The 22,447-nt window shown below is 40.6% G+C and overlaps 1 protein-coding gene across 1 annotated transcript in view; it reads left to right on the top strand.

Moving 5' to 3' along the window:
• The window catches only part of ap1m1 (adaptor related protein complex 1 subunit mu 1), a 103,280-nt gene extending 81,040 nt beyond the window's left edge, over nucleotides 1-22,240 (top strand). The window contains exon 12 of the mRNA XM_060846409.1: nucleotides 17,125-22,240. Coding sequence (XP_060702392.1) covers nucleotides 17,125-17,147 — 23 coding nt within the window. The 3' untranslated portion in view covers nucleotides 17,148-22,240. The remainder of the gene's footprint in view (nucleotides 1-17,124) is intronic.
• The last annotated feature ends 207 nt before the right edge of the window (nucleotides 22,241-22,447 follow it).

Below are 22,447 nucleotides of genomic sequence, written 5' to 3'. Positions count from 1 at the left end.
TCTATTCTAGTTCACTAGTTGCATTGCACAATAATGATCTCTTCCCTTTCGATTTTCCATCCATTTCATTGTTGCCAACTGCACATCATCATACATTCAGTGCTGTGGCTCTTCTTATTCAATCTTAGTGAGGAAATCTTTGTGTAATAGGGTGATTTTAAGCGGTTGTATGAATTCTGAAACAAGCAGATTCAATTGGCAGGTTAACATTTGCTTCCCCTCAATATTTGTTTGATCCTTGTTTGAGGGCGGCACGGTGGCTTCGTGGTTAACAATGCTGCCTCACAGCACCAGGGACCCAGGTTCAATCTCAACCTCTGGCAAATGTCTGCGTAGAGTTGTCTGCGTGGGTTTCCTCCGGGTGCTCCGGTTTCCTCTTGCAATCCAAAGATGAGCAGGTTAGGTAAATTGGCCAATCTAAATTTCCCATAGTGTTCATGGATGTGGCAGTTAGGTGCATTAGTCAGGGGTAAATATAGAGTCGGGGAATGAGTCTGGGTGGGTTACTCTTCGGAGGGTCGGTGTGAGCTTATTGGGTTGAAGGGCCTGTTTACGCACTAGGGATTATAAGTTCTTGTACGTTTTGAAAAGGCTAGGTCTCTGTAAAACTTTGGCTGTGGTATTTGAGCCTCTGCTTTGCTACTGCTTGAACTATTCAACCTGGTGTCATCATTTCCTAAAGAACCCTACACCCAGTCATCCTAAAACTCTTCCAACTTCCCAGGCACATGCACAAAGGAACCACCATGCAGTTGCATTGAATGTGTTGGCCACCATTTAATCAAATGTAGGTGTGTGAACAAATATAAACTTTTAATTCAGGAGTAGAAAATCAACCAAGACATGGAGCCTTGCCACTTTGTTTAGAGTTTTCTATTATTTTAAAGCCTCAAAAGATACAGTGAAGGTTTCTCTTTGACATTTTCAGTCTGACCACAGTAGGCTCTTCAATGAGCTCATTTAAGAGTGTGTGTGTGTGTGTGTGTGTGTCTGTCTGTCTGTCCCAGAGATGCTGCCCTCCATCTGTGCCAACTGACCAACACATGGCGGTGTCCAGCTTTTCATGAAGGCTTTTAAATTGTAAATTGCCACCAAAATTTTGAAGGTATTGCTTTTGCATTCTATAATTTTAAAAAAGCTGCTGAGAAACTTTTTTTTAAAAAGTACATCTGTGCATCAGTCTTTAACTTATCAAAGCCACTAAAAATGTGCTTAATCAAAGGGCAGAGAAGCAATGTAGGAAAGGCAGCCAATGATGTTTCTCTTTATACTTGTGGCACTGTAAGCTATATGTTGAACATTTAGGGTTGCTGTGTGTGGCTATTTGGATGGTACTGGACTCTGTTGAAAGAGATGTCATATAAAAAAATGATTTTTTTTATGGTTTTGAAATGTAGCCTAGGTAAACCACCAGACAAGTGCTGATTCTTTGAAGTCCAAGATAGAATTATGGATTTTTTTTGTCCCCAAGGCAATTATCTAGTACTTTGTTAAGAGTGCGAGAGGTTCTTGTGGTTCAATGGATCTTCTATGTGGCAGCCACCAATGACCTGCCCCGTCCGAGTACATGCTGCTGTCAGTCATGCAGTTTCTCCTTTTTCTTTGAAGGGTGAAGAGAAGGCTGTTTCTAGGCATGTGCAGTTTTGCTAACAGCATCTTACCATCTCTTTCAATTCCTCAGGGTCTGCCTTGTGACCTTATATCATGTTGTCTGGTCCAGGGTTTGCCCTGGTGTCACTAGGAATTAAGTGTTAAATTCTGGCCCAATGCTATAACCAACCAAGGACAAAAATATTTAACACTTTAATTTTCCTTTAATACTTAACTAACATTGAAGATGGATAACAACAATTGTATTAACACTGTCAAGAATCAACCAAATGTTTTGGGAAGTCAGCACAGAGTAAAATTGGACATATTGAGTGAATGACAATAGAAGGATAGAAGTGAGTGATCATATGTGGAAATTCCAGAATTCATGCAGCCTAAGTTCTAACCTTACATTTGGTCAAAGCCATGATTCAGTACTTTGACCTTTCCATAAAGTTGGCTGTCAGACCTGTTTGCCGTCTATATTTAACTTTAAACTCTCATAATTTTGTTTTATTCATTCATGTGATGTGGATATCACTGTCTAGCCAGCCTTTATTGCCCACCCTAGCTGCCCTTGAGAAAATAATGGTGAGCTATCTGCGTGACCCGCTGCAGTCTATTTAGAAATATGGAAAACAGGAATTGGAACAGGCCATTTGGTCCTTCAAGCCTGTTGCACTATTCATTATGATCACAGCTAATCACCCAACTCAGTACTCTGTTCCTGGTTTTTCCCATACCCTTTGATCCATTTAAACCTATCGGCTATATCTATCATCATCAAAACATTCAATATTTTGGCCTCAACCACTTTCTGTGGCAGGGAATTCTACAGGCTGACCACTCTGCAGGTAAAAATGTTCCCTCCTGTTTTTGCCATATCTACTTCTGTTTCTGAGGGTCTCCCCCCACCCCCAATTCTTCTGACCTCCAATGGATATCATCCCATCTGACCCAGTGTCTCTTCATAGGTCAGTCCTGCCATCCCAGGAATCCGTATGATGAAGCTTTCTTGCACTGCTCCAGAGCCAGAACATTTTCGGATAAGGAAAACAAAGCAGCACACAATACTGCAGTTGTGGTCTCACCAAGATCCTGTACAATTGCAGCAAAACATCTTTCCTCCTGTACTTGAACCCTCTCGCTATGAAATCCAATATATTATACCTGCTATATCTGCATCTTTACTTTCAGTGGCTGTTGTACAAGGACACCCAGATCTCATTGCACTTTCTCTTTTTCCCAGTTGATCACCATTGAGATAATTGGCTGCTTTGTTTGGCAGGAGAAAGTGAGGATTGAAGATGCTGGAATACCAGATTTGAAAAATGTGGTGCTGGAAAACACACAAGACCAGGCAGCATCCGAGGAGCAGGAGAATCAATGTTTCGGGCATAAGCTCTTCTTCATAACCTCACATTTATCCACATTGAACTTCATCTCCAATTCATTTGTCCACTCACTCGGCTTGTCCAAATCACACTGAAACATGCTGCATCTTTTTCATGTTTACCAAGCCACCACCGCTGCCCCCCTCCCCCCAACTTTGTGTTGTCTGTAAACTTGGAGCTATTTAGTTCCCTCATCTAAATCATGAATATATTAGAATTTAGTGCAGGTGCGCTGTCAATACTCGAGGGGAGGAAGTTCCAGAATTTTGATCAAGCAACACTTTTTTAAAAAACCCAGCAATTTATAACCAAGTGATGATGGAGAGGGTTCTGGAGAGGACTTGTAGGTCATGATTTTCTTGTTGTCTACTGCCTTTCAGCTTCTATCTAGATGGTAGTATTTGAGACTTTAGAAGGTGCTGTCTATCTAGTTTTGGTTGGAGTTGTTGCAGTGCATCTTGTAGATAATGCGCCATGCTGCTACTTTATGTTGGGTGTGAAAAGAGTGGATGTTTGTGATCATGCTAAGTAAGCAGCAGCTATGTCCTGGATAGTGTCAAGTTTCTTGAATGTTGTAGGAGCTGCACTCATCCAGGCAAGTAGAGAGTATACCATCGCACTCCTGATTTGTTAATTATGGGTGGTGTTCAGGTTTTAGAGTCAGGAAGTGAGTAACTTGTGGCAGTATTCTTAACCTCTGATCTGTTCTTGTAGTCATGGTATTTGTATATCTCGTCTAGTGCAGTTTCTGCACAATGGTAATTCATTGTGGGAAATTCAGTATTGGAAATACAATTGAATGTCTGGGAGGTTGTTTTTTTTTGGAGATGGTCATTTACCTGGTACTTGTGTGGCATCACTGTTACTTACCATTTGTCAGCACAAGCCTAAATGTTACCCAAACCTTGGTACTTTTAGACTTAATACCTGAGTCTTCTCAAATAGTTATGATCTTTGTAGAAACATCCGTAAACATCTCTACTCCTGACCTTATGATGGAGGGAAGGTCATTGATGAAGCAACTGAGAATGGTTGGGCTTAGAACACTGACACAAAACACTCCTACAGTGCTGTCCTGGAACTGAGGTTAATGATGTCCAACAGCCGCAACTATTTTCCTTTCGGCAAGATATGTAGCCAACTAACTCCCCAATTAGCATTTATGTAAGTTATGATCTAAAGGCTTTTTGTGTCCACAATGAAGCCCCAGCTAAGCAATATATCTGTCTACCCTAATCTGTGTACCTCAGATCAGAGCAGGACCTTGAATCTCCATTCTGTCATAGGAAGAGATTTGACTTCACAATTGGGCAGTATTTTTGTTTGGAATAGAAAAGTGTAAGATGCTAATTGTTCCACCCACCAGTTAGTGACAGTTGTTGGGATTGGTGGTGGTTGGTGGGAAAATTCTGTAACTCTGTTCAAGTCCGGTTCAAATCCTATTGTGTGCTAATTTGGTTAAAAGTAGTCTCTTGCAATATCTCTCTTTGTGGATAAAAATGTATTTTCAACATTTTGTTGTTTCAAATTTGTCATTTTTTTGTTTTCACTGGAGACTCCAATATTTGATTAGTGTAGTCTGTACAGGAAATGAGAACAGCAGACATAATTGAGTTAGGAAGAGAACCTGGAGAGAAGTACGCATTTTTATAAAGAGCACCAAACAACGTGGTGGGATTGGAGAACTTCCACCAGTCCTCCCCAAGTAAAAATGTTAACAAAGAATTCAGTTGTTTTGGGGCATTTTCCTTCCTATCTCCCCAGTGGTCTTTATCACTGAAGTGCTAAAAAGCTTTCATTGCATTCCAACCACTTTCAGTGAATGCTGCAGGAAAGCTTGGAGATTCCTCACGTCTTTATTCTGAGCACGAGCAAGCCATCTGACCAGAAGTATTTAAAAAATCTAAGTGTTCTAAAATTAAAAGCTGCAAATGGCCTGAGTTTGGGCCTGTTTGCTTGATGTTTATTTCCCTTTCCTATTTTGAAAGTTTCCAATCTGGTTTTAGCCACTTGTGGGTTTGTGTTGGAAGCTATTCATCTAATTGTTGGCAGGGGATCTTTGCTGACTCCAGTGCAGAAGCACACCCTATTTATTGCTGTACCCATTTCTTCCAGAGAATGGGCCATTGAGTTTCACTCCTGTGGTTCTTTTTCTTCCGGAAGACCCTACGTGTGCAACCAGCTGCCTTCAGTTAAATATAAAAGAGAGAGCTTGCAAATCTATAGTGATTTTCGCATATTCAAGAACTCAATGCTCTTGAAAAGAAACAGAGGACTCTTGAAATATATTTATCTTACAGTTGAAATTTGCACATTGGTCAGTTCATGCACAGGAAGATGCCAAAATACCAGTGTATTTAATGTGAAAAACCTGAGTAGCAATTCTCTTTATTTTATTTTGATGTTGCTATCTATTTTGGGATAATCAAATAAATGGCATTGGTGCTTTGAAATAAGTCATTTTGACTTCTCTAAGAATGACTATGCAGGCAGCAGCATAAATTACTCTTAAAGAGTCATAGAGATGTATAGCACAGAAATAGACCATTCAGTCCAACTTGTCCATGCCGACCAGATATCTGAATCTAATCTAGTCCCATTTGCCAGCACTTGATCCATATCCCTGTGTACCTTTCCTAGTCATATACCCATCCAGGTGCCTTTGAAATCCTGTAATTGTACCAGCCTCCTCCTCTTGTCTGATAGCTCATGCCATCCTCTGCATGAAAAAGTTGCCCTTTAGGTCTCTTTTATTTCTTACCCCTCTCACTCTAAACCTATGCCCTCTAGTTCTGGACTCCGCCACCCAGAGAAAAGACCTTGTCTATTTATCTTATCCATGCCCCTCATGATTTTATAAACCTCTATAAGGTCTCCCCTCAGCCTCTGACGCTGCAGGGAAAATAGCCCAGCTATTCAGCCTCTCCCAATAGCTCAAGTCCTCCAACCTTGGCAACATCCTTGTAAATCTTGTCTGAACTCTTTCAATTTTCAAAACGTTCTTCCAATAGGAAGGAGACAGGAATTACACACAATATTCCAAAAGTAGCCGAATCAATGTCCTGTACGACTGCAACATGACCTCCCGACTCTTGTACTCTATACTATGACCAATAAATGAAAGCATACCAAATGCTACATTTACTATCCTTTCTACCTGCAACTCTACTTTCAAGGAACTATGAACCTGCACTCCAAGGTCTCTTCGTTCAGCAACACTCCCTAGGACCTTACCACTAAATGTATAAGTCTGATTTACTTTTCTACAATGCAGCACCTCACGTTTATCTAAATTAAACTCTATCTGCCACTCCTCAGCCTTTTGGCCCACCTGATCAAGATCGGGTTGTACTCTCTGAGGTAACTTTCTTCACTCTCCACTACACCTCCAATTTTGGTGTCATCTGCAAACTTACATACTATACCTACTATGTTCACATCTAAATCAATTATATAAGTGACAAAAAGCAGTGGACCCAGCACCGATCCTTGTGGCACACCACTGATCACAGGCTTCCAGTCTGAAAAGCAACCCTTCACCATCACCCTGTGGCTTCTACCTTCGTGACAGTTCTGTATCCAAATGGCTAGTTCTCCCTGTATTCCATGAGATCTAACCTTGCTAACCAGTCTCCCATGAGGAACCTTATTCTTGCAGAAAACAAAAAACTTGGACCACTCCCAACCCTATCAAATGCAGAGTGGAGTAGCACTTTCCAGTTCAGGTAGTCTTACAGTGAAACTATCTTATACAAGCTTCATTTCTTTTAACCACAAGTTCTGTAAGCAATGCTGCACTGTGTCACTTGTTAATCCTATACTTGTTCTCCATCCACCAACTTCTCATCCTTTGCAAAAAGTATCGTTAGCAGTGCAACCTTGCTTATCACGTCAGCCTGAGCTCACCTTGGTACAAATCACTTGAACGTGACTGATCATGTAATAGTTGGTTTCCGTTTCACAAGTTTTTAAAGAAACCTTTTTGAAGATATTGAATATGCATAGATCTGTGCCTGTGATTCAAATTCTCTTCTCCAGTTGATCGATAGAACTTAAGAAATAGTAGATTATTGAACTCATTGAATATGATATAACATTTGTAAATCATAGAATTCCTACACTGTGGAAGCAGGCCATTCGGCCCATCGAGTCCGCACTGATCCTCCAAAGAACACTCCTCCTCCCTACCGTAGTGCCTGCAATCCTGCATTTCCCACGACTAACCCACTGAGCCCACACATTCCTGGACACTATGGGCAATTTAGCATTGCCAGTCCACCTAATCTGCACGTCTTTGGACTCTGGGAGGAAACCCACACAGACACGGGGAGAGCATGCCAACTGTACAAAGGCAATCACCTGATCGAGGAATCAAACCTAGGTCCCTGGTGTTGTTCGGCAGCTGTGCTAACCATTGAGTCACTGTGCCTACCCTCTGGGTGATATTCTGCCTCAACTTCATTTCCTGCTTTCTTCCTGTAAATCTTGATTGGAGTTATTTGGGATCTGCAGTCCTCTGGGAAAAGAATTCTAAAGATTCAAACTCCTCTTAAGCAATGTTCCTTGCAAGTTGCATGGCTGCACAGTTACTGCAAAACCAATTGCAAAGGCCGTGGGCCAAAGGTTATGTGACTTCCACAATGCTTTAAATATCTCTGGCACAGAACTGGGATGTCTGCGCAGGAAGAAAAAAAAATCTTGCCCTTGAGTGAAAAAAGTTTGCATAATTTATGCTCAATGATTGATCCCCTCATCCTTGAAATGTTCATCCTGTTCTCGATTTTCCAGTGTGGAGAAACAACCCCTGTGTTAAGTTTGTCAAGCTGCTTCAGAATCTGGTCTGTTTCAGTAAGCTTGTCGCCATTTCACACAAGGTCTGGAGAATGACCCTTTTTCCTCAAGCCCTTCATCAACTGTTTTCATTTGAGTGACCGACTTGTTGACCCTTTGCTTTACTGCTTTGATAGCAAGAATATCTTCACTTCAATGGAGACCATGACTGCACGCAGTATTGAAATATGGTCTCACCAAAGTCCTGCACTGTTTCAGTAAGGCTTTCCTATTTTGGTAGAGACTGGTGTAATCTCTTGGCAATCAAGGTAGAAGTGCCATTTGTCCAGCTTTAAATTTGATTTAATTTCTACATTGGGGTTCAGAAGGAAAGTTGTAGTTTTGATTTGCTTATTGAATTATGAGAATGCTGGCAGATTGTTGACAAATATGTTCACAGGCATTTGTATAAGGCTTTAAAGCTCTTAATTGAATAGTACAATGTTTTAGAAACAAAGGTAGAGAGAAGAAAATGTTCTGTGACATGTAGAGAAGAGACAAAAACAAATTTGTTCCAAAAACACAGTGCCATCATGAAGATCAATGTGTTGCAAGTTTCTTAAGAGTAAGGAAAGGGTCATTCAGAGAGAAAAGATCAGGAAAAATAGAAGTGCTGTTTAACCATCTCTGAAGCAACAGAGGCAGAAGAAAAGAAAAGCTAAATGGTTTAATGTCTAAGAATATGGCTTCAGAAACAGAAGACTGTGAATGAGGAATTTAAGTAGTTCATGTTAATTAAGAAATAACTGAGCTGTGCTGGCAGTTTCTTTCAGGGTCTCAGGAAAGGTTATTAATGGAAAAAAAAAGCATTGAGTGAATGCAGAGATTTGCTGGGAAGAAACCAATTGCAGTCATGACCACTGAACAACAGCTTTTAAATTGGATCTTCCTAAGCTGACTCTTTACTAAGATTTGAGTATCTGGGTAAGATACTTTTGAATAAGATCGTTGTTGAGGGTGAAAGAGTTAAATTCTTTACATCTGTTAATTGTAATAAGACTAATTCACCTAGTTCATGTATAGTGTAAAGTTGTTTCTTTTTCTCCTTTTTCATGTATTAAACATTTGTTCTTTTATTAAAGAACATTGGCAGTCTCTTGTGAACCTGTTCAGTGACTGACCATCATAGAACACATATTGCAAAAATAAGTCAGGGTCTATCATGACATTTCACTCTGGAATTGAATTTGAACAATATTACCAATGGCTAGGATCATAATGTGCTCATTTCTCCTTGAACATGATCATTTACAAATATCACACCTTCTAAAATGTATTTTATTTTCTATTCTCACTACCGTTAGTGAATGACTTCACACTTCAGAAAGTGTTGTTTTGCCAACTCACTTACCCTTTCTTTGTCTCTTTAGACCTGCTTTATCTTCTTCTAAAACCTTAGTATTTTATATATATATGTCTAGAGGTTTTGTTATAGCTTTGTTTGGTTTATTACTGTTGGTTTTTTCATTCATGTAATCAAGATAGATTGTAACTAGCTGAGACCCTAGTACTGTGAAATATAATGTATAAATTATTGGTGATCTCTCATTATAAGATGGGGTTAAGGTGTTCTTATGGTAAGGTGGAGAGGAGGAATGCTGTAGAACCATGAAGCCGGCTTCCCATTGATTCATGCCAACAAATGCTTTTCATACAATCAACATTTCAAACACAGAACTGGATTTTCATCAGTATTGGGTGTCAGTAATTTTTCCAACTCCGTCCTGTGTTAATGTTCCCTACAGGGCTGAGTCCATTATTGAATCTTGGAACAGTCAAGCATCCATACTGAGACTAGCTCCAAACTTGTTCTGTTGATACAAACTGGTACAGCAGGCAAGGAAGAAGGCAAATGCTAAGTTGTCCTCCAGAGCAAGAGAATTTAAGTCTAGGAACAGTTGTATATGGTCTTGATGAGATCGCACCTGGAGTACTATGCGCATTTTTGGCCGCCTTATTTGAGGAAGAATGTTTTGGCTCGGGAGAGTGAAGTGAAGGTTTACCAGACTCATTCATGGGATGGCTGGACTGATATATGGAGAGAGACTGGATTGATTAGAACTAAATTCACTGGAGTTTAGAAGAATGAGGGAGGTACATCATAGAAACCTATAAAATAGGACTGGATAGGCCTGTTCCTAATGACTCGGGAATTCAGTACCAGAGGTCACAATCTAAGGATACTGGGTAGAATTGCAGGCATTTAAGACTAAGGTGAAGAGACATTTCTTCACCCAGAGAGTAGTGAATTTATGGAATTCTCTGACACAGAGGCCAAAAAATTTAATATTTTCAAAACACCAAGAATAAAGTTCTTGGGACGAAAGGATCAAATGCTATGTGGGGTGAAAGATATTTGAATGGAGGATCAGGCTTGAAGGACCTGAAAGTTCCTTTTTCTGTTTCTACATAGTTGGGCAGTGTTTTCATTGCCTGTAGGTTGGTTTAGAAAAGATTAAAAGGTATTAAACTAAAAACTTTTAATAATTAATTCTGTGAATGGCTGGGATTAAATGACAGCTTTGAGAAGGCTTTTTTTATTATTCAATCATAAGATATGGGCATTGTTGGCTAACCAGAGTTTATTGTCCATCTTTAATTGCCCTGAGGGTAGTTAAGAGCCAACCACATTGCTGACAGTTTGGAGTCATATGTAGTCCAGACCAGTTAAGGATGGCAGTCTACTTCCCTAAAGGACATTGACAGAAAAACCCATCAGATTCACCAATGAACTGAACTCCAGCTTTTTATTAAATTCAATTCCGACATTTGCTACAGCAGGATTTGAACCCATGCCCCCAGAACATTGATGGAGTCTCTGGATTAATAGTCTCTTGATAATACCACTAGACTTTCATCTCTCCTTGAAGGTAAGAGGGGATGTCGAATGGCTTTATTTTCCTTTGGTCCCTGAATTGGAACAAAGGTTCAACCATGTTTCACGCATCCTGTAAGGTGTCATGAGTCACAGTAACGAAACAGGGCTCGCTCTATCAAAGTTGCTGGGTGTTTGATATATCCAATCCAGCAATGGTGCAAACTTGAGGGTGGAGCTGCTGCATGTTGACTTCCTTATCCCACACCAGTGAAAATTACCAAGGCAGCAAATGGGGTAGTAATCCTGAAATTTGATCCTGTTTGCTGTTTTAAAAGGCTTCCTGACTTGCATAATGATCCCTTTTTGCTTAAATTACTTTTGCAACCTGCTCTCCTAATCTCCTGTTCTCTTTTATCTGCTCTCTCTGCACTCTTCCAGTTCGTTTCTCTCTCCACATCACCACCTCTTGCTCTCTCCATTCCTCCTCCTCAGCTCTCTTTCCACCTCTTCTCTGCATTCTCCACCATTCTCTACTTTCTTTTGTAGCCCTCAATCTGTCTTTCTCAGTACTCCTATCATTTCTGCTTCCTTGCTGCTTCTCCTCCTCTTCTGACTCCTTGTCGGTCACTCACTCAGTTTCCTGCTTTCTTTCACTGCCCTCTTCCCTAAAAACTGTTGCAGAAAATGTGGAACTCTTCACCCACTGTTATCTTTGGGGATATAAAACAATATGTTTGTGATATAGTAAAATCACTGAATAGGAATTTGTAGCATTCCTTAGTTAAGTTTTCTGGAATGCTTTAAGTGGAATGAGAGGCGTCTGTCATGTTGCAGCCAAACTACATATGCTGCTGTACAATTGGTAAACTATATCAGGAGGACTCCTGCATTAAAATAAGATTTGTTCTATAATTTGGTTTCAAAATGTGGGGAATGTGGAATCTGAGCTACTGAATTTGGCTTTAATGGAATTGACAGTCACAGCAGTGATAAGTGTGCTTCAGGAGTGGTAAATAAAAGTTGGTTCATTGGCTGAGATTCACTGATCACTCTTAGTCCATATGTCGTTAACGTTCTGAACTTGTTATGGAAGTGGATGATGATGAGAAATATTTGTCAAGTACAGTATTTGTATGTATTTGTGTACCTGTATTATTGGAAAGCACTGTCCTTCATCAGCATCTTCCAAACCCATGACCTCTACTACTTAGAAGAACAAAGACAGTAGATGTGTGTGAGAACCACCATCTGCAAATTCCCTTCAAGCTACATTCCACCCTGACTTGGAACTATAATCAACATTTCCTTAATGTCGCTGGGTCATAATCCTGCAAACCTCTTACTTTCAATCCTGTGGGTATATCTACACCACATGGCCTGCACCAGTTCAAGACCACCACTTTCTCGAGCTGTTGTGGATAACGGCACATGGTATATGAATTAGGAGCAGGAGTTAGTTACTTGGCCCCTCAAGCCTGCTGTGCTGGTCAGTAGATTATTAGATTACCAACATTGTGGAAACAGGCCATATGGCCCAACAAGTCCACACTGACCCTCCGAAGAGTAACCCACCCAGACCTATTCCCCTAAATATACCCTTGACTAATGCAGCTAACTATGGGCAGTTTAACATGGCCATTTCACCTAATCTTTGGACTTTGGGAGGAAACCAGAGGAAACACACGCGGACATGGGGAGAATGTGCAAACTTCACACAGGCAGTCGCCTGAGGCGGGAATTGAACCTAGGTCCCTGGCGTTGTGAGGCAGCAGTGCTAACTACTGAGCCTTCGTACCGCCCAGGTTATTGCTGATCTGATTTGCTCCACATGCTTCCCTCTCCCCATGCTAATCAAAAATCTATCGACCTCATGACAAAAAGAAGTTCAAGGACTCTGCTTCAATAGCCTTTTGAAGAAGAAATTTCAAAAGCCGGTGACCCTCAATGAGAAGAAAACATTCTCTTTATCTCTGTTTTAAGTGGGCATGCCCTTGTTTTTAAATATAGCCATGATGTGGAGGTGCGCCTGTTGGCTTGGGGTACACAAAGTCAGAAATAACATGACACCAGGTTATAATCCAACAGGTTTATTTGAAATCACAAGCTTTCGGAGCGCTGCTCCTTCATCAGGGGAAGTCTTCACTTCACATCACCTGACGAAGGGCCTACGGTCTGAAAGCTTGTGATTTCAAATAAATCTGTTGGACTTTAACCTGGTGTCGTGTGATTTCTGACTTCAAATATAGCCCTGTTGTTCTAGATTCTCCCATGAGGAAGATCCTTTTCATGTGCACAGATCAGGGACCTGCACATTTCAATCAAGTCAAGTCTTATTCTTCTAAATTCCAATGACTATAGGCCCAATCTGTTGTATCTTTTAAGACAATTCACTAATTCCCAGTACTAATCTATTCACCCTTTTCTGAACGGTACACCTTTTTTTAAATACAGCTAATACTGTACACCGTATCCTAGACGTGGTCTCACCAATGGTAGGAAGAATATTTGCTAAACAGGAACAGACTTCAGAGCTCTGAGAATTCACAGGGATCAGGTCTCACCAATACCAGTGTAAATGAAACAAGGTCTCCCTACTTTTGTATTCAGTTCTCTTGGCAATAATTGGCATTCTGTTAGCTTTCCTGATTTCTTGCTGTACCTGCAGACTAACCTTTTCCAATTCAAACACTAGGACACCCAGATCCCTGTGCAATCTCCTGCCAAAAATGAATAATTTCACATTTTCCCACATTAATTTTCTAGCTCTTTTTCCACTTACTTAACCCACTGCATTCCTTTGAAACTTTCTATGTTCACTTCTCAGCTTATTTTCCTACTTTCCTAATTACAGGCTTTGCCAGTGACACCCACATCCACTGAAAGAATTTTTAAGAATTCATTGGATTATTCCAGATATGACAGTCTTGTTTTCTAATAACTAGCATGTCTCTATGCCTCCTTTAAGTGTTTGTTTTATTTTAAAACACACACATTACATATTGCAAAGCCAGTGGGACAATTGACGTGCTTCAGGAGAGTCTGTACTGCCAGCAGCTGAAATGATCTGTTGGGAAAATCCCTTTGAAATGCAGCCATGAGAAGAAGCGATTTCAGATGCAATTTTTGAGAATGCGTGCAAACTGGACACAGATGTGAGGTTGTGGGAGGGAATTTTAATAAAAGCCTTCAAACATTTCAAACTCACCTCATTTAAGAAAGGACCATTGAAACTGGGTGTGGTCTATTTTACCTCTTGCACCCTCCCTCCCTCTCTTCCCCGTGAAGCAATTGCAAAAAGCCGTTATGTCTCTTCTGTGTTTTGCTGTCAAGAGGCCGGTGGTCTTGTTTCTTTCTGCTGATCCCTCACCATCTCAGAAATGCTGTTCACTGGTTTGCATTGAGATGCTGTTTGTCCAGGGCCCAGTGTTTCAGTTCACAGTTTTCCATGGGCTTATCTCTGTGACCTCCTCCAGCCCCACAACCCTATAAGATATCTGCACTCACGTAATTCTGGCCTCTTGAGCATTCTAGAATTTAATTGCTCTACCGCTAGTGCCTGTGTTTTGAGCTGCCAAAGGTCTAAGTATCTGAAGTTTCTTCCCCAAACCAGTTCAACTCTCTACTTCTCTTTCTTCCTTGAAGAAACTACTCAATTTTGTCAAATTGAAAGATGTTAGGCTGGCGATCTCATTCTCATTTTCTCCATAGTGCTCCTTTGAAGCGCCTTTGAATGCTGTATAAATGTAAGCTGTCGTCAGCTATCCAGGTTCGCTGCTGATGTAAAGCTAGCTGTGACCATGGCAAGTGGAATATAATATGGCAAGTTGCTCACTTTGCTAGGAAAATGAGAAACTGGAATAATATTGTAAATAGTGAGAGACTTTAAAATATCAGTATTCAGAGACAACTGTGTGCCCTTGCACAAGAATTACAGGAAATTAGTATGCAGGTACTGCAGGCAATTAGGGAAGCAAATGTTATGTTAACTCTTTATTATACAGTCATACAAGTATTAGGGTGAAAAACCCTTACTACTTTCATGATAAAGTCTTGGTGAGTGCCTGCCTTGGAGAGTATTTGCATGCAATAGGAGTACAACAAAGATTAACTAAACTGATTGGCTTTTAGAGGAACAATTGCATGGAGTTGGCCTACGTTATCCGAAATTTAGAAGGTAATCTGATTGAAGCTTATATTAACATCTGAAAGAAATTGTTATATAACAGACTGAGAATGATTAATTCCTGTTCGACTGAGACCGAAAGCTCTGAAGTAAAAGTTGGATGTTGAAGTTGAGGCACAGAACAGTCATGATCAATTCAGGCAGACTCAAGGAGCTGAATAGTTGATACATGTTCATATATCTATGGAATCTGGAAACCATCTCTTTCAGTGAAAATAGTCTGCCCTACAATCTACTGCTGTAGTTAGGATGTCAAATAACAACGAGATGTTAGTAGCATGGTGTAAAGATAGCAAACTCTCTACCAGCATCAGCAAAGCGAAGGAGTTGGTCATCAACTTCAGGAATTGGAGTAAAAGGCATGCCCCTATCTACATCAATGATGCTGAGGTGGTGATGGTCGAGCGCATCAAGTTTCTGGGAGCGGTGATCATCAATAATCTGTCCAGGCCCACTCATGTTGATGTGACGATTAAGAAAGCAGAATAACGCTTCTACTTCCTCAGGAGTCTGGGGAAGTTCAGCGTACCCAAAAAGGCACTTACCTATTTTTATAAATATACCATAGAAAGCATCTAATCTGATGCATCACAGCATGGTATGGCAACTGCTCTTTCCAAAGCAACAAGAAACTATAGACAGTTGTGAACACAGCTGGGTCCATCATGCAAACCAGCCGTTCACCTGTTGACTCTATTTATATTTCCTACTGCATCGGGAAAGCAGCCAATGTAATCAAAAACCCCTCCTACCCTAGTTATACAGTCTTCCACCTTCTTCCATCGGACAGAGGATATAAATGTTTGAATACACCTATAAACAGATTTAAGAACAGCTTCTTCCCTGCTGTTGTTAGACTTTTGAACAGACCTCTCAAGTGTTAATATTGAACTCTGTCTTTGCATTTCTCTGTGGCTGTAACAGTGTATTCTGCACTCTCTTCTGCTATCCTGATGTACTATGACCTGCCTGCTTAGCATGCAAGCTCGGACCAGAGTGAATCATGCTGCTGTTGTGGCCACCTTTAGGTGATGATGCTAATGTGGAGTAGAAATTTCAAGTTGCTGTGCTTCTGAATGTCAGTGAATTTGAATTAGTGAATCAGATTTCTGGTATAGCTGTCAAACTTGTGATTTGCTTTTGGTGCACCTGTGTTTGGTCAGTGCTGCTTTGTGCATACCCAGTTTAAAAGAAAACAGAGTTATCTAAGGTGAGGAATTGCAAAATCATTTTGGAGCTGCCGAGTCATCAAGCAAATTTCTAATGATCAAGAATAGGAGACAATGTCCATAAGTCCCCAATTTTGAATTTGTTTTCTGTTTTAAATTTGAGTTGTGATTACAAAAATGTTACTCAGAAATCTGGCTGGGCGGAAAGGGTTTCAGGTTCCCATTGTCTGCATCGGGTATTTCTGGTCAGGTGACAAGCAGCCTTTTTCTGAACTAAGCATTTCTCAACCATAGATGTTGTACTATAGTGACCATTGTCCTGTTCCATCTGTCCGCAGTGTGTGAGATTGTTTGTACAGGCAGATTGCTGGCCGAAGGGAGCTGGACCATTTATTTTACATGCATCCATTGAACCTAGAAAAGGGAGAAGAGCTTTAGCTAGTTGGCCTGGACTGAATCAAAGCTTTTAAATGAAAAGACACTGTTTAAAAGTGATGGCAACATCCAAGCCTCCATCATCAGAGGAATAAAATAGTTTGAGAACTTGATGGCAGTGATCAACTGTTGCATAGAGACCAAGGAGGGTTTTGCCTTTCTTTGTGCTGAGTTGCTGTTCTGGCAAAGGTAGCAGAGCATTGGACTTGGCTTAGAGGGCAAAATCAACCAAAGACTTTTGGCTGCTATTGAGCTTCTCTTGCAGGGCATGTGGGAATATAAACATCACAGGGAGTTATGACTGATACCTCCATGAGGCGAAGGTGGAGATGTTTTGAGAACTGCAAGTAAATTTTATATAAATTGTAGGTGGAAGCAGCAGAGCTTGTATGCAAGGGAGTGTGACGCTGTTGGCTTCTTGTATAAACTGCCGTTGGTAAACCCTATTCGCTTTTCACTGGGTTAGAATGTCGAATGATGTGATGTTGCAGAAGAATGAAGAACCATGTAGCTTTAGGAATGCGAAAGAAGCACTTTTTGTCTTTCTGTTCTAGTAGCAACTATGTGAAGTGCTAAAATGATGTGCTACTTCCCATAAGTACACAGGCTGCAATCTACCTTGTGCTATGAAGTTTGTATATTACACAAAGCATTTTGTATCCTGTCCAGTCTGATCTTTGTCATTTCCATTGTTTTGTTTTGCAGACTACCAACTTCGAACACAGTGAAGGAAGATTGCACTTGAAGAGTCATTGGGAGGGAAGGATCTAAATTCAGTGGATTGTGTACCAGTGTTAAGTGTATTCATCATGTTTCAGGTCTCTGTCATAGAACCATCTTTCATGAGGAAAATTCAACATTTCAACTGTGCTCATCCATGGAGCTGAAAGAAAAACAGGGCAGTTTTTTTTGTTTTCTCCCCCATATGTCCCTGTCATCGCCAAATCTTCCTCTTACTATTTGTTCCTTTGGATAGTTATTCTTTCTTTGTTATCTTGTTTCTTTCAACACTCAGGCAAGATCAACTGCTGGACTGAACTTGGAATGCTCCCAAAGGGTTTGAGTATTGTTGCTGCTTGGCAGTTGTTTTTTGATGCGAGTGGGAATTCTTTTGATTAATAGTTGTACTTTGTCTTGTCTCATTCTCCGAACAGTATCAAATTAATGTGAAACTAACCAATAATCATAACACACTCCTTGCAGATTTCCAACACCATCTCCCACCCCCACTTAATTAAAGAAATGCATATGGAAAACCACAAAGAATACTTTGCTATCCTCAGAAGTACAATATGCATTCCGAGATTTGTCTAATTATTTGTTTGCCTTTTTGATGCAAATGTAACAAAATATTCAGCATGAAATCGGGTGGTAGGTGCCAATGCAACATGTTGTTTGTTCCAGCCCAGGTGGTTTATCAGAGGTTCTGCCATTTCACAGTTCCCCACATGTCACAGCCCATTCAGACCAGCGGGTACAAGTTGGACCTCCTCTGCAATCTGATATGTTTTCCTCCTGCATTCTGCTCAAGCCAGATTGCATGGCACAGATCAGATCCAGTTTTGTGTTTTGATGCTTTGCTCTTGTTGCCAGTTTGAACTATAAATGGGCTAAGTCTTTCCAGACTGGCAGTGCATTCCTTTTCTTGATGTATGCTTCTTGCTGTCTTTCTGACCTTTGTCCTTGCCTCACCCCTTGGTGATTTCTCATCCACACTGCCCATTGAATCCACCAGTCGGCATGAGTTTTTAGTCTGCTATATGAGCATTGTGTCTGTTACTATTCATGTTGATTTTATTTTTAAAAGAGGAAAATATTGGATTTTAAAGAAAAAATGTCCAGCTGTTTAAAAATACTGGTAAGTGCTGCTGCATGGCAGTTCTGGTAATCACGCTGATACAGACTAGAGCGCTGAGCTCTGATTGTGACCTGTTTTCTATTACAAACCAGTCATCGGGCTAAACCCAGAGTTGATCTGACCCTCAAGCTGCAGGGAATGTAGGGCTGGTTCAGAGCAGGTTGCTTCAAGAAAATATGCTCTTAAATGTTAACTTTATGCAGCTGTTATTTTTGAATGTTTGTACGTAATGCTGTGTGAAATTTCTGAAGAACAGTGTTAGAATGAGTGCTGACGAACTGCAGATCTAATATGGTTCTTGGTTGGCACAAAATTATTTATTTCTGGGCCAGACTGATTTATTCATTGCCATTTTGACAGTGGAAATTGTTCTGTTGCTGGGACCTGCTGCAACATGCTGCAAGAATCTATAGTAAAAGTGTTCTGAAAACGTATGTGATGGAGTTAAACCAAGAGGGGACAACCACATGTATTGCCTACGCGAAATGATTCTATGCCACAGGAACAGTCAGCTATTATGGGTCTAATACCACTCTGCTAGGGTGTATTGATTTTAAGGCATCATGTAAATGAAACAAAATGGATGATCCTAGATTTGTGCTGAGTTATCTGAATTTGACCAAGACAGCAATAGTGATGTTATAACTGCTTAAAAAAAACTGTTAAAATGCAGTCTGCTTAGGTTTGGGCTCACCTATGATTCCATCTGTGAGTGAATATTCAATCTCTTTCACACACTCACTCTCATAGGCACATACAAGCACTCTGCTACCATTCTTGTGAGGTACGTACACCTTCTTTCATATGTTGGTGCAGTGGCAATGTCCCTACCTCTGTGCCAGAAGACCGATATTCATGTCCCATCTGCTCCAGTGTTTCAGAACGCATCTGAATCGGTTGATTTTAAAAAAAGTTGATGCTATCTGCCTGGATACTCATCACATACAATAGCCAGTGATTAGTGAAAGCAAGTGAGGCATTTCATTAAGGTCCTTGTCCTGTTCTGTGTACATTATGGCCCTGAAAGTAGTCCGTCACTGAGCTACATACACTGGTATTGATTTGTGCTAGATCCCTCACTGCAGCCACAAACAATAGAGCATGTTCTGAACTGGATCTTACAGCTCATATGGGAAAGTAAACCAGCAGCATTTTATCATGTACAGTCAAGTAAGTAGCGAGTGTCTGCCATATCAGTTTTATCTACATGAGCTTCACATGATGTTCTCCAAACCACATTTTCTTCATCCTGCAATAGTTCACTGTAAAAACATTCGCCTGTGAATTTACTGCACAGGTTCTTTTATAGGACATAGCCCATAAATGCCATTATGCCAGGGTTGCTGCCAATTTCCAACATCCGCAAAACCTTGGAGGCTCCAGGCCAATGTCCCTGACCCCCTACTGAGAAACATGATCTGGGCATAGACCCCCTTATGTACTGAGTTAACTCATCTCAGCCAAGACTGGAATATGGTTAGTAGAATTGACCACAGTACATCTGCCTTGAGAAAGAGAAAAATCAGATAGACTGATCATTCGAAAATGGTCCTGCTGGAAGTGTGGGTGCTATGATATTATCACGTTCTCCAGAAGTCATGTATTGTTGGTTGCTGCTTTCAGAGCTGACCATTCGGCTGCTGGTATGATTTACTGGAACACCCTCCAACTAGAGTCTTTATTTAGCAACAGCATCAGTGTTTTCAGGAGAATTGGAGAAGGCATGACTTCGTCTTTTAACTGAACGTGACATTTTGCAGTTATGTAAAGTACGGTATTTGAAATTATTAGGGAGTGGAGCAGCAGCACATTCATCACCGTGGTGGGTATGGCTTCAGGCCTCCCTTCCACCATTGCCAAGTTACTATTTGTAGTCTCTCTGATCACTGGGCAAGCTCACCCTGAAGGGCAGCTTGGCTGTTTAAGTTACCACCCGGCAACTATCATTGGGAGTATGTAGCATGTCAAGGATGATGCATCGTGTGGAAAGGACCAATGAAAAGAAATTAGTTGAAAAAAGAAAGCTGTAGTTATCCTTTAGCGAAATCTTCTGGTGTGAAGTGTGCCTTCATACAATCAAAGAAAATAGTGGGGTTAGTTTTTTTTAAATACATTACTCTGATGATTTGAACTTAACCATTGGCAAGGTACAGTGGGGCTTATTAGTACTGCTGAATGATTTAACACAGCACAGATTGTCCTCGGAAAATGCCAGTTATTTATAAACATAACTCTTTCTGGAAGACAGAGGAATATACTTTACAATTTCCCAGTATGTGAGCTCATCAATCTTCCCTCTTGGACCTTCATATTGCTTTGAGCAGCAAAGCAGTTTCTGAGGCAGCGGGATCTGCTTCAGAGTTGGTTTGTGTTGAGGAAGATTGCCTTTCCTCACTTCTGTTTTTTTTGTGTTTGAGTGTTTGTAGTGACCATCTCACACTGTTGCTCACTGATTGAGAATTATGCTTGTGCTGTAGCAAGTCTTTACTGAGTGAACTGAACAGCAGAGGACCTTGCTGTAAAGGGTGATTTACGTGAGCAAGGGTAGCACTCTCCTTACAGAAGGCTTCCTAAAGTGGAAATATCTAAAAGTAGGTACGCACAGTGAATTGTTCGTTATGAGTAGTCTGCTTGAAGCATTCGAATATTTCAAATTAGCTTTTACACGATCATCCTGATGTTTTTGATTTTTTTTAAAGGAAATGCAATGACAAAACTCCTTTTGGAGTCCTATAATTTTAGTTCTCTGAAATATTTATTATTTAAAGAATTCTTCAGAGGGCTGTGAATTCCAAGGAAAGATAAGTCCCAAACTGTGCTAACTTAAAACATGCCATGGCCTCAAACACAGGACTGTGCAGGCAGGGGAACGATTAGCCAGCATAACTGCTCATGTTTTCTGTCTGCAAAGGTTCCTAGTGCAATCTGTATCAGTTGTAATCTGCTGTCCCTCTGAGTAAACTGTGACAATAGCCCTCCTATGTGGTCGAATAAACAATCAGCAATGAATGCCAAGCCTTGTATGCAAGCGTTAACTGCTTTAGTGTGGTCTGAGAGAGAATCCAACACTCAGTTGCTTTTTTCTGACAAGGGGGGCATAAAAGTCAGGGAGAAATTGAGGTTATTGTCCATAGCATCAAGTCAGGACCAGTACCTAACATATTGCATAAGCTGAATTTTGATTTGTTTAGCTCAGTTTCAGGTTGCCATCTCTGAATTCTAACACGGTGAGAAGCAGGTGGAGGGGCAGGTGAATTTTGCAGGTCTGATCTCCAAAATTAGACATTGCAGTGTTAAGATGCTCCAACTTTGGATTCTGTTTTCTCTGGGGTAGCCATGTGGTGTAGTGTTCAATATTGTCTCAAAGAACTGTGACAAATAATTTTGTGGATTGAAGTGTCAGAATGTGAAAATGGTTGAAGAGACAATGTCTCGTGAATATTTCCAAAACATTACCTTGTGTGCCGGTTTCATACAGCAAGACCAGAAGCTATTTCTTGTGAGGCATGCCTGACTTTTTGAACACACAACCTTAAGTAGAAAGCTATTCAGGTCATAAACACATTTAATTGAAGCAGTCTCAATCCTTGACATCCCAAGTTGGGTTGTGTGGGGAAAATGAAACACACCGATGCTGCAAAGAATCATTCCGGAAATTGAGTTGATTGTGCTCTCTGAGAAACAGCAGTGCATCATCCTGTTAAGTGTGTTCGGCTCTGCTCTGGGTGTGGTCTTACTTCATAGTTCGCGAAGAATTTGGCTGGCTCCAGAGGAGATCTAATCCTCATTGTGTTCATAAAGAAGTTCAGATGCCCATGTACACCAATGGATGTAGCTCGTTAGATTTCTTAAAACTTCCTTTCTTTGCCTGTTTGTCAACTGATGTTGAGTTCATTTACCTTCCTTCTGTGATATCAATTTATTTCATTCTTTGCATCGTCAATTAAAAAAGTCACAAACTCATGTGTTTGTGTGTTTTATGTACAAATTATAGATAAGGTGCACCACCCCATCGCACTGTGCCACATCCTGAGTATATTGAAATAATAGACTTGTAATAAATTCATAACGTGATAAAGAGCATGCATTATTACAGTGAGCACCAATAATACTGAAAGTGTATGATGTGATCAGCAATAACTTTGTGTACAGATACATGTAAGCCATATA

The sequence above is a fragment of the Hemiscyllium ocellatum genome, chromosome 28 (assembly GCF_020745735.1).
Source record: "Hemiscyllium ocellatum isolate sHemOce1 chromosome 28, sHemOce1.pat.X.cur, whole genome shotgun sequence".
Lineage (NCBI taxonomy): Eukaryota > Metazoa > Chordata > Chondrichthyes > Orectolobiformes > Hemiscylliidae > Hemiscyllium > Hemiscyllium ocellatum.
The sequence above is the reverse complement of the archived record's forward strand: the minus strand, read 5'-3'. Positions and strand labels throughout refer to the sequence as shown.